The sequence below is a fragment of the Plecotus auritus genome (assembly GCF_963455305.1).
Source record: "Plecotus auritus genome assembly, chromosome: 6".
Lineage (NCBI taxonomy): Eukaryota > Metazoa > Chordata > Mammalia > Chiroptera > Vespertilionidae > Plecotus > Plecotus auritus.
Genome location: NC_137773.1, coordinates 7657646 through 7674004, shown reverse-complemented (window position 1 = coordinate 7674004; position 16359 = coordinate 7657646). Strand labels below are relative to the sequence as shown.

General features: G+C 47.8%; 1 protein-coding gene across 1 annotated transcript in view; it reads left to right on the top strand.

Moving 5' to 3' along the window:
• The window catches only part of DOCK2 (dedicator of cytokinesis 2), a 373091-nt gene continuing 356732 nt past the window's right edge, over positions 1-16359 (top strand). The window contains exons 1-2 of the mRNA XM_080676536.1: positions 1-99; positions 14587-14670. Coding sequence (XP_080532662.1) covers positions 57-99; positions 14587-14670 — 127 coding nt within the window. The 5' untranslated portion in view covers positions 1-56. The remainder of the gene's footprint in view (positions 100-14586; positions 14671-16359) is intronic.

Below are 16359 nucleotides of genomic sequence, written 5' to 3'. Positions count from 1 at the left end.
CCCTGGCTGCTTCCCCGCGGGACGACTCCTGGGGCCCACAGGCCCCCGGCCCAGCTATGGCTCCCTGGCGCAAAACTGACAAGGAGCGGCAAGGCGTGGGTAGGTGCGGGCGTGGGGTCCGCAGCTGGTAAAAGGGCAGGTGGCCGGAGAACCGGAGAACCGCGCGCTGGAAGATGCTGGCGAGCCCGCGGCTCCAGTGCGGGCAGGGCGCATTCACTCAAGGTCCCAGGGCGCGCTCAGTGGCTTCCTCAGCCGGCCCGGGGCCAGCTGGGCGGAGAAGAGGAGGCAGGGGGAGAGGAAGGTGGGCACCCAGCCCACCAGGCAGCGCCCAGCCCGTGCCAGCACCCTTTCCCTCCCGCCGCAGGCTGCCCTCTCTCCTGAATGCTTATGCATTGCCCAGATGGCATCCAGCCCAGCGCTTGGCCACTCCGCTCGCTGTGCCGGCTCAGTGTTCCCAGGATGCCCTGTCTGGAAGCTTGTCTGTATAGAGGGAGCACTGCTCTCTTCCTTGGGCTGCGCTTGCATTGCCCCGCGTGCTTCCCTCCACCCCTGCCCAAAGGACATCCATCTGCCTGCGTCCCTGGCCTGTTCCTCCTGGGTCAGGTGACCTCTGATTTGGCTGAATGCTAGTCCAGAGGGCTGTGTAGGCTGGGGGCTGAGGGCTGCAGCGTGGGGATCCTTCGCTTAGCCCTAGAAAGCCTCTGGGGAGAAAGGCTCCTATCAGTTTATGTGGGGATATCCAAGAAGCCCGCTCATCAGCTTCAGCCATCTAAGCTCCCAGAGGCCTCTGCCTCGAGCTCAGGGGCGGAAGTGGTGGCTGGGGGAAGGGAGGCTTCAGGTACTGGGACTCTTTCTACTAAGTGGCATCTGTGGTGCAATCCCCGTAGACTCACGTGGTTTTCAAACTTGAGTGTAAATTTAAAACCGCTTTATGGTTTGCTACACAGGCAGACACCACCCCCCGAGATGAGGGTTGAGCGGGTCAGAAGTTGGAGGGCCCAAGTGTCAGAGTGATTAGGGGCAGGGGGTCCCAGGGCCACCGTTGTAGAAACACTGCCTTGGAGAACTCAACGTTTATCCATCTACTTGCTGGGTTCTGGGCGCTGTTTTAAGATACATAGTTCCCATCCAGAGAACAGAGAACAAATAATCCAAACCCTCAGGGAGCCTCAGTACTCCATCTGCAAAATGGAAAGTTTGAACTAGATCCACTAAGGATCATTTTTAACGTCAAAGATTCTGCAACGCTGGCCTTCCAGCTGGGGGTATCAGGCTAAAACTCCTCTCAGGGGGAGATGGAGACTATTAAATGGGGCAGGCTGCTGTGGGGGGGGGGGGGGGATTGGTGTGGTCTAGGACATGAAAGCTGGGCATGAAGGACATCCACATCCAGGGAAGGAGAGCTCCTGCCTTGAGCGGAGTGGGGGGGGGGGGGGGCGTGCATTGAAGGGAATGATTGTGCTCAAACTAAGTTGGAGTTACATTTTGGAAGACTATGAATGCCAGGCTAAGAAGCTGAGACTTTTCCCACTTAGGCAATGGGGACCCATAGAGGGTTACTGAGCAGGGGAGGGACAGCAACATATTTGTGCTGACGTCAGTGTGGAGGGAGGCTGAATGGACAGAAGAGCAGAAGTGCCTGTGTGGTAGACAAGGGACAGTATTGGTGGTCCAGGGCAACTTGGGCAGTTAATGGGGGAGACTGAGTGTGGTGGAGGAGTCCCACCCTCTGTCTCAAGGGCTGCAGCAAATTCCTGCTAGTTAGGCCCTGTGTGATGGGGTGAAGATTATGGACTCTGGAGCCAGACTGCCTGTTCTTGGATTCCAGCCTCAATTCCCAGCCCTGTGACCTAGACAGGTTACTTACTCTCTTCAGGCCTCAGTTTCTTTGTCTGTATAATGGGGATAATAACAGCTCCGGCTTCCCAGGGCTGTGGGAGGACTAAATGAGTTAATCCACATGAAGTTCCAAGAATAACAATTGCATAAAACAATCCTCACTTAATTTTAGGAACTATTTTTAGACTTTGTCCTCTGCATGGGGGCCCAGTTGAGGACATGACATCACAGGGTGGGATGGGGTTACAGGGTGGAGTAGGGTTCTCACCCTCCCTCACAGAGGAAATCCCACCTATGTGCTTGGCTTCTGGTAACTCTGGTAGGCCCTAGACCTGGAGGCTTCTTGATCTGATGGTGTAGACATTTTTGATGCCAACTTATGAAAATTCTATTTTATGGGAGCTCAGAGGGTCTATGACAGCCGTGGGCAAACTACAGCCCACGGGTCGGATCCGGCTGTTCTATCCGGTTCTCTTGCTCTCCCCTCCGCTCCTTTACTTTTAATTTATATTAGTTCACACAAACACTCCATTCATGCTTTTGTTCTGGCCCTTTGGTCCAGTTTAAGAACCCATTGTGGCCCTCGAGTCAAAAAGTTTGCCCACCCCTGATCTATGACCTTCTAAGGAGCTAGAGAGTGCTTGCCAGGGATCTCTTCTCTTTGCAGATAAATGTCAGAACTAAGGAAAGTAACCTGTGACCCTCATCTGGGTAGATGGAAGGAAAAGTCAAGGCTTGGCTTATGATGAGAAGGGAAACTGGAGTCATCCAACAGAAAGAACAGTGGAACTTTTGAGTAGGTTTTCACCTGTAAGAAAATATAATTAATCGGGAGAGGGGCGTGGATAGAGTAGAAGAACAAAAGTGGGTGACAATTTACCTTTCTACTGCCTGCCTGACTAGTTTAATCCTGTGGGAGTCCACTTATAGTTAACATTTCCTTTTGGCTTTTCCTCTTTTTTTAAAAAATATATGTTTTTATTGATTTCAGAGAGGAAGAGAGATAGAAACATCAATGATGAGAGAGAATCATTGATCGACTGCCTCCTGCACACCCCACCCTGGGGATCAAGCCTACCACCCGGGCATGTGTCCTGATTGGGAATCAAACCATGGCCTCCTGGTTCATAGGTCAATGCTCAACCACTGAGCCACACCGGTTGGGCTAGCCTTTACTCTCTTAATCCCTTACCCAAAGACCCCCCTGACACTTTCTCTTATATCCTATTGGCTAAGACCTAATCACATGACTAAACTCAGGGGCAAGGGAAACTAGAAAATGCAGCTCGTAAGGTAGGCAGCCACACACCTAACTAAAAATTAGGAGTGCCTAAGGAAGGAGGGGAAGAAGGATATTGGGGATTATATATTAGTTTGTTCAGGCTGCCATAACAAAAATACCACAGACTAGGTGGCTTAAACAACAGAAAGTTATTTTCTGATGGTTCTGAAGGCTAGAGATCTAAGACCTACATGCTAGTAGGTTGATTTTTCCCAAGGCCTCCTTGGCTTGCAGACAGCTGCCTTCTCATTGCTTTGTCCTCACATGATCATGCCTCTGTGCATGCTCCCCTCTGGTGTCTCTTCCTCTTCTTAGAAGGACACCAATCATATAGGATCAGGGCCCTACCCTAACAGATTCATTTTCATTTAATCATATCCTTAAAGACCTGATCTCCAAACATGGTTACATTTGGAGGTACTGGGGGTTGGGGCTTCAACATAGGAATTTATGGCCAAGAGTAGTGGGGACAAGAGTTGCGACTGGACCAGATGACCTGTGGTCTGTGACGTGATGTCTAGGGACTGTAAAAGAAGACTTCAAGGTAGGGATTCTCAGATAATGGGTGAGGGTAGAACAAAGATTTGTTTGCTCTGAAGCTGGGGCTGCCAGGTAGGTTTGCATAGGAGTGTCAGTTCTGTTTAGAAACCTCTTCTCTCTGCAAGTTGTCTCTAGTTATGGTTGTGTACCTGTGTGTGGTGTTGGGCAGTCTTTGTTGGTCCTTCTGAGAGCTGTGAGGGCCTGTCCCCTCGCTTCTAGTGGTTTGCTGGCAATCTTTGGTATTCTTTGCTTGTAGAGGTATCACCCCAATCTCTGCCTCCATCTTCACATGGTGTTCCCCCGTGTGCATGTGTCTCTCCAAAATTTTCCTTTTAGTAAGGGACAATAGTAATGTTGGGCTAGGGTTCACACTAATGACCTCTTTTGACTTGGTTACTTCTATAAAGACCTGATGTCCAATTAGGTCACATTCTAAGGTACTGGGGGTTAGGACTCTAACACATCTTTTGTTTAGGGGAAGGAACATAATTTAAAACAATAACAGGCTCTGTAAAAGCAAAGGAGGGCCTTTCCCACATTTTGAATGGGGAATATGGATGAATCTGAGATCATCCTCTGGTCCAGGAATGCAGGTGATTCTGCTGCAGCCCAGGACCCTGGACAGAGCTAGTCCATGCCAAGGTGGACAGATACTGAGTGGGCAATGGGTACTTTAAGTCTCTTGCAGCACAAGCTTGTATTACAAGGAATAAAATCCACTGAACTAGTTTGACCAAAAAAAAGTGTGTGTGTGTGTGTGTGTGTGTGTGTGTGTGTGTGTGTATAGGAGGGAAGTAGTGTTTTTTAAGAGTCAGAGAAAAATCAAACAGAAGTCCAGGAAACAAGAGCGGCAGGCCTCTGGAAGGACCTGAACTGAGGAGTCTGGAAACCTCGGCCTCTCTTTCCATGGCTTCCCACATTCTCCTAACACATCAGCCTCCTTCTTTCTCTCCTCGCCAGCTCCTCATTCTTTCACTCCTTCCTAATTTTGATATTCTGATAATACCATGATGATGGTCCCAACATGCTACCTGCTCCAGCTATGCATGATGTTGTAGCTCAGGCAACTATTGAATCTTCTCTGTGTGTTTACTTGTCAAAATGCTGAGAGAGAAAATCTGACTGCCTCACCTTTTTAAGAAAGGCCACCCAAGTTGGAGATCATTGTCCATCTAAGAATAGACCCCACTCTGATCAGGATCCAATATGCTGTGGCTGTGGGATGGGGTCATGAGGCTTGCTACTCATCTAACATGAGCCGTGGGTAGGTACAGATTTTTTTTTTAGGAGACATAAGTCAAGCATGCATCCCAAGCACATCAGGGCAGGACTCTATGACAGAGAGACCAGTTTCTACTGTGCTTGTTGTCAAAGGCAACATTTAAGGAGGAAGGATAGAGAGCATCATTAACTCACTAACTTGTTCATTCATTCACTCATTCTTCTTCATTTATTTCTTAAATATTTGCTGGCTGTTTCCTATGTGCTAGGCACTATGCTAGACACTGAGATAACTAGAATAGGCTAATTTGGTTCCTGCCCTTTGGAGCTTATAGTCTGTGGGGAAGACAAAAATGAACTTTATGGACAATTTGGTAGTCATATAATTACAAATTGTGATATGTGTTATTGTAATAAAGGAGTGTTGTTCCATGAATGAAACTATAGGAGGGAGGGGTCTTAAATAGATGGTCTGAGAAGGCCTCTGAGGAGCAATGGGGAAAAGAGTTTCAGTCTGGTGCCAGTGTGGCCCAGTGGTTGAGCATTGACCTATGAACCAGGAGGGCACAGTTTGATTCCTGGTCAGGGCACATGCCCGGGTTGCAGGCTCTATCCCCAGTGTGGAGCATGCAGGAGGCAGCCACTCAATGATTCTCTCTCATCACTGATGTTTCTATCTCTCTCTCCCTTTCCCTTCCTGTCTGAAATCAATACAGATATATTTTTTAAAAAAGAAAAGAATTCCAAGGGAAAGGCTTGGACAGATCTTAGTACATGTATCTTTGCTATGGAGGCCAACTGTATCTTTGGACTGGTCCCTAGAAATTAGTCTGGTGAAACAAAAATACCTTCCTACCACCAATTCTCAGGTGCCTGGGACTCCTACTTTCCAATGCTTCAGCAACTTGGGATTGTTTAGTATGCCTGCTGAGCTGGCTGTTTGAGTCCACATAAGGAGATTGTCCTAATCCCTAAACTCATGGGAGCCTCATTAGTCGGTGGGCATCTTGCTCCCAACCATTATGTTTCTGCTTATATGGGCCTTGCAGACTGTGTTTGCTAACCTCTGCTTCCTCCTGAGATCAGCATCCTTATGTTGCTGCTGTATTTTGAGACAGGCAGTGCAGCCCCCGTAATATTCTGCTAGTTTCTGGACCTTTGGACTTCTGTTTTATTTGGTTAAAGCTTATAGGCCTTTCATTTCATAGCTAATTGCACATGGGTGCCACAGCCTGTGTTTTGCAGCAAATGTTCTGCAAATGGGGAATGATAATGCGCATCACCATCCAACTCCAGAGGGATATGGGAGAGATGCCACAAATGTTCCCTCTAATAGGCACTTTCTCCTTCCTTCCCAATCCCCTTAATGGGTGTGAGTTGAAAAGCAGTCAGACTGAGTTTGTGAGCTTCGTCTTACTCAACTTTTAGTTCTCCTTGGAGAAAGTCATCCCTTGCCCTTCTGACCCCACTGGGACACTGTCAGCTTCTGCATTATTTAGAGCCCCAGTCACAGAATCTGGGGCTGTAGGGGGATATGACTAACAATGTGGGTTCTTTTCCAGGCTCCTCCCAGACACTGCTCCAGGGCTCTGAAAGGTCCCCTGACAACATGTGATCCCTTGGGTCAAAGCCTAAACTAGGTGGAAATTGTGACTTGCATACACGCCCCAGGATGCAACATGGGGTCTGAACAGAGAGAATGCTGAGCAGGCGTTCGTTGCACTGGATTAAGTGGAGGCAATGCCAGGCCTGAGACATGGTGATTGGCATGTCGGGCTATCGAAGAGGAACATACCTGGAGCCAGCTGAACCCTGGAAACTGGGATTTTCTGCTTAGCTCACTGGTGGAGGCAGGAAGGGAGCTGTTTCAGGAAAGAGTGTTCAGGTAGAATAAAAAGTCAATGCAAAGGTCCTGAGGAGGGAACCTCTCTGCTGTGTGGGAGGAGAGTAAGCAAGGGGAAGAGTCGTAGGAAATGAGTTGTCTGAGGGCACGAATTGTACTGAGTAGCACCTGGTACATGTTGTAATGACTTTGGTTTTTCCTCTGAATGGAAGGGGTGGGGCATTTGGGGGTTTTGAGTGGAATAGTAGAATGTTCTATCTTGTTTTGAAAGAATCATTCTAGCAGTTTTATGGTGAAGTGGTAGAAGGGAATTAAATGTGGAAGCAGGAGGCCAGTAAGGCAGCTGCCACAATAACCAGGCAAGAGTTTGCGGTGGCCCATATCTGGGGGCGGTGGAGTAGGTGAGATGTGCTGGCATTCAGGATGCTTGTGTTGTAAGTGGAGCAAATGGGATTTTCCTCATGGATTGGTTGTGGGTATGAAAGAAAGAGAGGAGTCAGGGGTGGAGCTAAGGGTTGTCAAGAATAAGAAATTTTTTATAGTCTATTCACATCAATTAAGTTCAATAGCCTGTGTCCTGAACTGGAGATTGGGGCCCAGAATTGAAAAGGGTATAGGGGCTCTGCCCTCAGGAAGCTTACAGGCCAGTAGGAATTTCTTTCTTCCTTTGGCTCGAGACAGCAAATAATACCACCATTGTTAGTACTAATGTCCCCATTTCACAGGTTGGGGATGGGTGTACCTCTTGCTCCATGTTCAATGGCTCCTGCCATCACCCCCATCATATTTCACTCCAGCCCTGCGTATAATTATCTGGCTCCTCCATAGAACGTAAACTCCATGACAGCAATACTGTGTTTCTTGCTTTCCCCAGCACAAAGCAGGTAGTCATTTAGTAGTTGTTGATTGGGTGATGAATGGATGGGTGGGAGGAGAGATAAATGGATGGATTGATGTACAGATGGATGGATGGCGGGTAGATGGGTAGGCAGATAGATAAGTAAATAGGTGGATGAGTGGGCATGGGGTAGGGGATGGAGAGGGAACAGGGATTGGAGATTTTTCATTTTCTGGTGCCTCATAAGCTTCAGATGGATGGAGTTGCACCTTCTTGCCTTTACATCCTCCCCTCTCCCCACTTCCCTGTCAGGAGGTTAGGTCCCCTGAGAGCAGCACAGCAATATATGGGATTTCCTGAACTCTTTTCCAAACACCTAGACCCCTGTAGTTGGCCACTGCCTCAAGCTCCACAGTTCTCACCCTTGGACTCCATTCAGATGGTCCTGCTGTCCCTCACTGGACTGGACATGCACCAGGCTAATTTCATCCTCTGGACTCTCACTCCACTTCTTCCCCTTGCCCTCCTGCTGCCCCTCCCTCTCCCCCCAGTCTCACTTCCTTCATGAGGCCTCTCTTGATCTCTTTCCTCTGAGAGCCCACAGCTGCTGGGGCCCACAGCTCAGCCCTTTATTTTGAAGACAGCTTCTTGTTTCTTGTGTGCTTACTCTGTCTCTTCACCTAGATTTCACAAATACTCAGGAGAGCAGGGGCCATGCCCTCTTCTAACCTGCGGATCCAGCAAAGCGCAAGACACTCCCTGGACTGAAGGCCGGGGGTTGAGAAATCAGACTCTCTTTCAGCTCTAGTGTGGGAGTGTGTGAATGCAGAAGTGTAAGTGTGTGTGTGTGTGTGTGTGTGTGTGCGCGCGCGCGTGCCTATTGGAGTATGGAAAGGAGATAGCGATTCCAGCATGATGTTTTAGAGCGGGACTTATCAACCTATCTCTATTGACCCTGGGAGCCAGAGACTTCTTTGTCATGGGCTGCCCTGGCCCTTTTAGGTTTAGCAGCATCCCTGACCTCTATCAGTTGGATGCTAGGAGCTCTTCCACTCCCCCATCCCCAGGTTATGATGAATAAAAATGCCTCTAGACATTGATAGATGTTCCCACACGGGCAAAATTATCCCTACTTGAGAATCACTGCTTTAGAGAACTTCTAAGAATCCCAACTTTCCTCTCGTTAGTTGGGAATGCCACTTTGGCCCACTAACAACTGAGCACAGAGATATGCAACCCATATGGTCATTTGTGGATCCAATAGGGGTCCAATAAGCCCCTGGCAAAGAGCAGCTGCTAAATACATACCCATTAGTGAGTGGCAGTATGTGCAAAGGCTGAGGGAGTGTGCTCTATAGCTAGCCTGCTTGGGATGAAATCCTGGCTCAGCTTCTTCCTAGCTGTGTCGCCCTGGGCTACTCACTTGATCTTATACAACCTCAGTTTTCTCATCTATAAAATGGAGCTCATCACACTTGTACCCACCACAAGAACTGTGGCGAGGATTAAGTATGTGACTGTGGCTAAAGCCCTTGGAAGAGTGTCTGGTCCATAGAAAGAGCTCAGCAGAGGTTGTCCTTTCTCTGTCCTCTCTTGGTGATGGAGGAACAACACCTCCTCCTTGGTTTCCTCTGGCTGTGATTCTCCTGCTCATTCACTGCTGACTTGCACCACTTTTGAGCTCTGGCCTTGCTGCCTAACACTCCTGCTGGGTCATCTCATTCACCTGAAGCAACACCAGGATGTTGCCTCCATGCTGAGGCTGTCGACATAGGCCAACTGCTTGTCCATTTCAATAAACGTGCTTCCCTTGAATCCGAAGTGGACCTGCCGGACAGTTCTATTTCCTCCTGGAGTGGAGACAATCCAAAACCCAACTCGGGGACTAGAGCAGTGAGCTTCAGGCAATTACATTCTTTTTCTCTATTATTGTTTTGTTCCTCTTATATAGTTACTTGCCCAAACTCTATTAACACTTGGTGTTTGCTGAAGCTTTTGTTTTCAAACATGTCAGCAAATGGCAGGGCCCCAGATGAGGTACAAATCCATCCTGATGGGTCACAGGGTGCTTGGTGGCTGCAGTCACAATTGGCAGCCAAGCTGGGTCAGCATCTGTTGAAGTAAACTCAAGAAATGCAAGAAAGATCCATAAGAAAGGACATAACTGCCCTTCATGTTTGTATCCCTTCAGCTCAACAAGTATTTATTAAAGCTCAGTAAATACTGACGGAACTTCCACTATGGACCAGGTCCTGAGTGGTCAACAAGGGAGGTTCAGTCTCCACCCTCACTGAGGCTGGAGAAGACAGGAAATGAACAAGCCCAGCAGACACACACACACACACACACACACACACACACACACACACACACACAGTTGTGACATCAACAATAGGCTAGTCAGGGAAGCAAGGATTTAGGACACCATTCTGGGTTTGAATCCACTTTCTACCACTTAATCTCTGAGTTTTTCGCATGTTATATGGAGGCTAATACTTTGCAGGGTTATTGTGAAGATTAAATGAGCTCATACAAGAAAAATGCTAGGGCCCTAGCCGGCTTGGCTCAGTGGATAGACTGTCGGCCTGCAGACTGAAGGGTCCCAGGTTCGATTCCTGCCAAGGGCACGTGCCTGGGTTGCGGGCTCGATCCCCAGTGGGGGGGTGTGCAGGAGGCAGCCAGTCAATGATTCCCTCTCATCATTGATGTTTCTATCTCTCTCTCCTTCTCCCTTCCTCTCTGAAATCAATAAAGAAATACATTTTTTTTAAAAAAAGAAAAATGCTAGGGATTTTGTCTGTCTTATCTATCACTGTAACCCCAGTAACCAGGACAGTACCTAGCACACAGTAGGTGCTCAAGTGAATATCTGTTGAAAAATCACATGTGCTTGGTACACAGTACATGCTCAATAAATCTGTTCACCATTTTGGGGGAAGCAGTGTGTATCAGGGGTCCTCAAACTTTTTAAACAGGGGGCCAGTTCACTGTCCCTCAGACCGTTGGAGGGCCGGACTATAGTTAAAAAAAACAACAACTATGAACAAATTCCTATGCGCACTGTGGGCCCGGGACGAGTCGGCTGCTAAGCAGGACAGGCAGCGGCACCCGGCGGGCCGGATCAATGTCCTCGGCGGGCCGCATGTGGTCCGCAGGCCATAGTTTGAGGACCCCTGGTAGAATCTAAACTTCTGAATTGCTCTGTCTGCTCTGAATCTCTAATCTATCTGGTGGATAACTTGTTTACCTTCCCTGTGCCTTTCCTAACATTGCAAAGAGCGCAGAGACCCCACCCTTGTTTCTATGAGCCATGTGATGTAACAAAGTTGTTTACTTTTTTCTTATTTCTCTCAATTTGGGCTGCTGGTAAGCAGGGTGCTTCCATATGTGCTTCCATATGCTAACTAGAATTGGTGGCTAATTAGTAGATCCAATTTCCAGGATTGTTGGAAAACCCACCTGCCTCAAAGTAGCTATTGTCTTGTCCACCCAGGATTTCCAACATGAGAGTCCTCACTGGGTTCGATGACCCAGTACTTGAAACACCCTTTGATCCTTGGCCGAACGCCATATGTATTTTAGTCTGGGTGGGCTTGTCAGTCACCAACTGCTGCCTTGGTTCCTGAGCATAGCGTTTGGATACAGGTGAATTCCTCCTTGAGGAAGCATTAGAATTCTCCAGGGCTGGAGACCTTGCATGAAAGGGGAAGCTGGGATGGGTGTCTATGGAAATCCTTTTCCCACTTTTCTGTCTTCTGTAGGCGGGCATGGCTGGGGCGGGGCAGGTTATGATTTCAACAGTTTTCACTTATTCTCTGTCCTATATCTTCCTCGTGTTTTTCTTCCCTTTTCATCCCTCACTCAGAAGTTGAGAGGGGTTAGGCCTGCAGGGAATGGGGAAGAAGGTGACCTGTTCTTACACTGGTCAGAAGCAACTCAAGGAGGGTCATAGATAAGCAATCAGGCTTCAGCAGAGTGGCATTCCGGTTCAAAGTTTCCTGTTAGTCATTTAGAAAACGTAACAGAATTGGGTATTGCTGTGCAAAGCCACTTCCTTTGTCAGTAAAGTCTACTTTTCCCCAAATGGAGCCTTGAGAACAGAAGGCCTTATGCAAGCAGAAATGCCTTTATAAATTACAGGGCAACGTCAGTTACTTGTATTTTCATAAGGTATGAGTCCTTGGAATGAATACAGAGCTGCATGTTGAATATCAAGTTTCAAGACCTGTTCAAGACATCTTCTTAAGCTGATTGATTGGGACCTTCCCACCTAACAGAGCTGGACAGAGTGTGCGGAAGATTCCAAGGAAAAGCCAGGAATGAGACAGGGAACAGCACAGTCTCTCCCCGCCCTCCAAATATCTGATGAACAGACCTAATTTGCTAGTACTCCAGGAGCAAACACATGTTATGGATGCTTTGCTTCTGTTGTAAACCTCAGTTGCTTCTCTGTTCCTCCCCAGCTTTGTGGCAGGCATACCCTCAGTCCTCAGCCACACCTCTGGGGCTAGAGGGAGCAGGGGGTGGACAGTCTGTAGACATGGGGCACCAGCAATCTGGAGCATGTCCAATTGCCAGCAGCCTTTGTGGGGACAGGGTTTGAAATCAGGCCAAGCATGGAGGGAATGAAGAAACAGGCTGTGTTTATGCAGGAGAAGAAAATTCTGAATCCCCTGAAGGCCCTGTCAAGGTTCTCTTGGACAAAGGATGAATTTTATTGTGTTGACCCACAGGGTCATTGGTTACAGAGTGCAGGAAAGCGGATTTAAAGGTTACATAAAGACAGCTCTGAGAGAGTTCTGAATGGATTGTTTAGGAGGTTTTACAATGCTAATGAGAAGGAAAGTGACTATCATTTATGGAGCAGCTACTATGGCCAGACATGGAGTCGAGCCCTGTCTGTGTGTTAATCTCAGCTGAGTTTCCTAGGAACCCCTGTGAGGTAGGGACCATCATCTTTTCCATTCTACAGTTAGGGAAACTGAGGTTTCGGGGAGGTGAAGATGCTGCTCAAGCAGGCTGCAACTGGCCCGTACAGTGCCTTTGTGTGGGTTACAAAAAGACACCCCTCCCCTGGTGGACAGAGTACCTGGGTAGGCACAGGCCTTGGCAAGCAGATTACTGGTTAGGTGCCAGCCTCCACTGCTCCCTTATAGGCGGCCTTATGCAGGGCAAAAACTGCGCAATCACATGCTGTGGCTGTGGGCATGAGGCCAGAGCTGGTAAATAGCAGAACTGGGCTCAAGAATCACAACTGTCTGACTCCAGAGACACTGGCCCTTAACTTATGCAATTTAGCATCTCTCAGGATTAAGACCTTCCATCCCTGCGAATGCCTACAAGGCTAGTTGGTCCCTTGGTGAAAGGGCTGATGTGTATAGGTCTTCAAACTAAGTAGCCTGCAAGTTTCTCCTTTTCTCTCAGAGAATGTGGCAAGACTGAAGTAGGATCTGGTGAACACCTGAACACCTGCTACCCAGGTGTGGTGGGGAGGCAATGAGTGCAGAGAATGAACAAGGCACGGGGCTGGGTTTGGGTCCCGGCTTTGTGACTTACCACCAGGTGGGTGAAGGGGTAGCATAGGTAATCCACTCAAACCCTCTGAACCTCAGTTTCCTCGTCTGTAAAATGGGAATAGGACCTACCTCATGCAATGACAACATGAAAGGGCATTTAACAGGGAATCAACATTATAAATGGCTCTTGTTTATGTTTGAGGAGGGTTCTGATCTCATTTCTTCTCCAAGGTCTCTTCACTGATGTGATCACTGTTTTCACTGAGTCTGTAAGTTTTGGTAGGTTGTGTTTTCATTTTCATTTGTCTCAAGACTTTTTCTAATTTTCCTTGTGAGCTCTTCTTTGATCCATGGGTTGTTTAAGAGTATGTTGTTTAATTTACAAATATTTATGAATCTTCCAGTTTTCTTTCTAGTATTCATTCCTAGCTTTATTCTTTTGTTGTTGGAAAAGATGCTTTGCATAATTTCAGTTTTTAGAAAATTTCTTAAGACTTGTTTTGTGGCCTAACATATGGTTTATTCTGAAGAATATTCCTTATGCACTTGAGAAAAATGTGTATTCTGCTATTGTAAGATAGAGTGTTCTGTATATGTCTGTAATTTTTGCTTATTTATAGTCTTGGTCAAGTCCTTCATATTGGTTTTTATGCCTAGTTGTGGTATCCATTATTGTTAATGGAGTATTGAAGTCTTCAATTACTTTTGTAGAACTGTCTATTTTTTCCTTTAATTTTGCCAGTGTTTGCTTCATATATTTTAGTGTTCTATTATAAGGTATGTGTATATTTATGATTGCTATATCTTCTTTGTGTATTGGCTCTTTTGCCAATATATAATGTCCTTCTTTGTCGCTTGTAATAATGATTTTTTACTTAAAGACTATTTTGTTTATTATTAGTACACCCACCACAGCTCTCTTTTATTATACGTGTGGAACTTAAAAAAATTATTTCACTTTCACTCTATTTTTGTTTTTGGATCTAAAGTGAATCTTTTGTAGCCCTAGCGAGTTTGGCTCTGTGGATAGATTGTCGGCTTGAGGACTGAAGGGTCCTCTTATCATACTCCATCTACAGTAATTTTCCTTATGCTCTCAAGTGTCTTCCTTCCTCAAGGCTTTTGCCCATGATGTTCCCTCTCCCTGAAATGCCCTTTCCCTTGGTGTCTCCATAGCTGAACTCACAAGGGATGAGAAGATGTGCTGAGCACATGCTGGGCATTCAGTAAGAGGTCAACCCACAGGAGAGAGTGCCAACACCCTCCTTGTCACTCAGACCGTAGTGCTAATGAGTGGAGGCCTGTAGGAGCCAGGCCGGGCCTGAGCTGACTCCTGTGAGTAGGCAGTGGGTTGGTTTTGTTTAGACCAGGTGAGTAGGCAGTGGGTTGGTTTTGTTTAGGCCTGGGCACCAGATAAACTCGGGCAGGGAGAGCAGGAAGGAGCAGAGGTTCTCAGTACCTAGAGGTCTCACCAGGTTGCATCTCTTGTCTCTCTTCCATTTGACAGCCATCTACAACTTCCAAGGGAGCAGAGCCCCCCAGCTCTCCCTGCAGATCGGCGACATGGTACGCATACAGGAGACCTGCGGAGGTGAGTGCCTGTCCTTCGGAGGCCAGGCCCCGTGGCTGATGGTGTTGGGATGCCCCCAGCACATGCTGTGCAGCACCTCCGGCTCTCTGTTGGAACATGCAGCTTTGTAAAATACATTTTACTAATGTTAGTAATTAGGATGTACTGAAAATAACACTTGTTTATTTTAGGAATTTATGCTTAGAAGCAAAGGCCTGACTGGGTGGTTTGATGGGGTGGTTTCAGCCTGTGATACAATTCTTTATTAGTATTGATACCATTACAAAGGAAAACCAGCATTATTAGGGTTTCAAAGGGCCCAGTAAATTATACGCCTGATTCAGGAGTGCTGCTGTGCACAGCAATGTGGTTTGGGCTTTGCACCGGGTCCCACGAGCAGTGCCTATCCCTTCATCAAGCTGGGAGCCCTGTCTTGGGCAAAGGGGTATCTTTTCTTCACACAGACCTGCCATCCTCTTATGAAGCCAAGTGTCTAGTGGGCTGTGTCCACCCATGGCGGTGGTAGGGGGTCTTTGTAGAATCTGCACAAAGGCAAATGGTCTTGGACTCACGAGTTGTGCCACTGGAACTCAATATGTATCACCTACGTCACTGATAACATTGATAATGGGAACGTGGCTTGGGTCTAAGAGCCAAATGAGCTTGCTCATGTGTGGCCCACCGTCAGGCAGGCTCTCCCAGCTGCACCACCCCTGGGCTGCTTATAACCCTACCTCGTGGAGGGCATAGAGTGTGCTCTTCCTGTGGCCAGGCAGAGCAAGAGGAAAGGAAAGTGGAGTAGGCTGAGCACCCTGCCCCTGCCCCCAGTTAATGCCCCAAGAGAGGCCCTCCTCCTGCCCTGGGTGGGAGTGAGGAGCAGGTAGGAGCAGGCGTGCTACTGGTAAGGGGAAACAGAGAGCCAGGGGAAGGGAGGTGTTGCCTACAGAACTAGCCACTTTGGGTTCTTCCCACATTGAGGGTGGGGGCCCTGTGCTAGGTTCTGTGCAGCACATTAGTTGAGTTACTCCTCAGGGGGGCAGGTAGCATCTCCAGTGTCAGGTTAGCTGCACACAACGTGCAAGGCCGCTCTTCAGGTTGTTGCAGGGGTGCATATGCATACACATGCACACACATGCACACAGACACATGTACACAGGGACACAGACACACAAAAGGCAAACAGAAAATCTTTTTTTATTTTGCCGGGGGGAGGGGGCAGGATTTCAATATTTCCAAACACCTTTAAAGGAGTCATCATGGAGAAAATGAGAACTTGGTTCATCTTCTTTACCTTTATCCTGTGCTTTAGTAATAGTGTTAATCTGGGTTGTATATGAGAGGATCCCATGTACTTTCCAGTGTCCAGGCCTCAAAAGATCCCAGTCTGGCATTAGAACCTTTTATACACAAAGTAACTGAAACGGTGGGGGTGGGGGAGAGGGGGGAAGAGGGAAGGCTTTCCTCAAGACTCAGGTCTGTAATTCCAGATACCCCTCCCCGTTTCTTACAAATCTAGCTCTGCCCTGTGGCCCATAAGCTAACTCTGGGTGTCTACCAAGGGTAAAGAATGAAACTAAAAACAGCAAGATAGCTCTCCTCCGTGTCTTCTAGGTGCCACTAACGTTACAGCTAGAGACAGACACGAGACCTCACATTTGCAGGTGAGGACCAAGGCTCAGGGAGGAGAGATGGCTGGCTTAGGGTCGCACA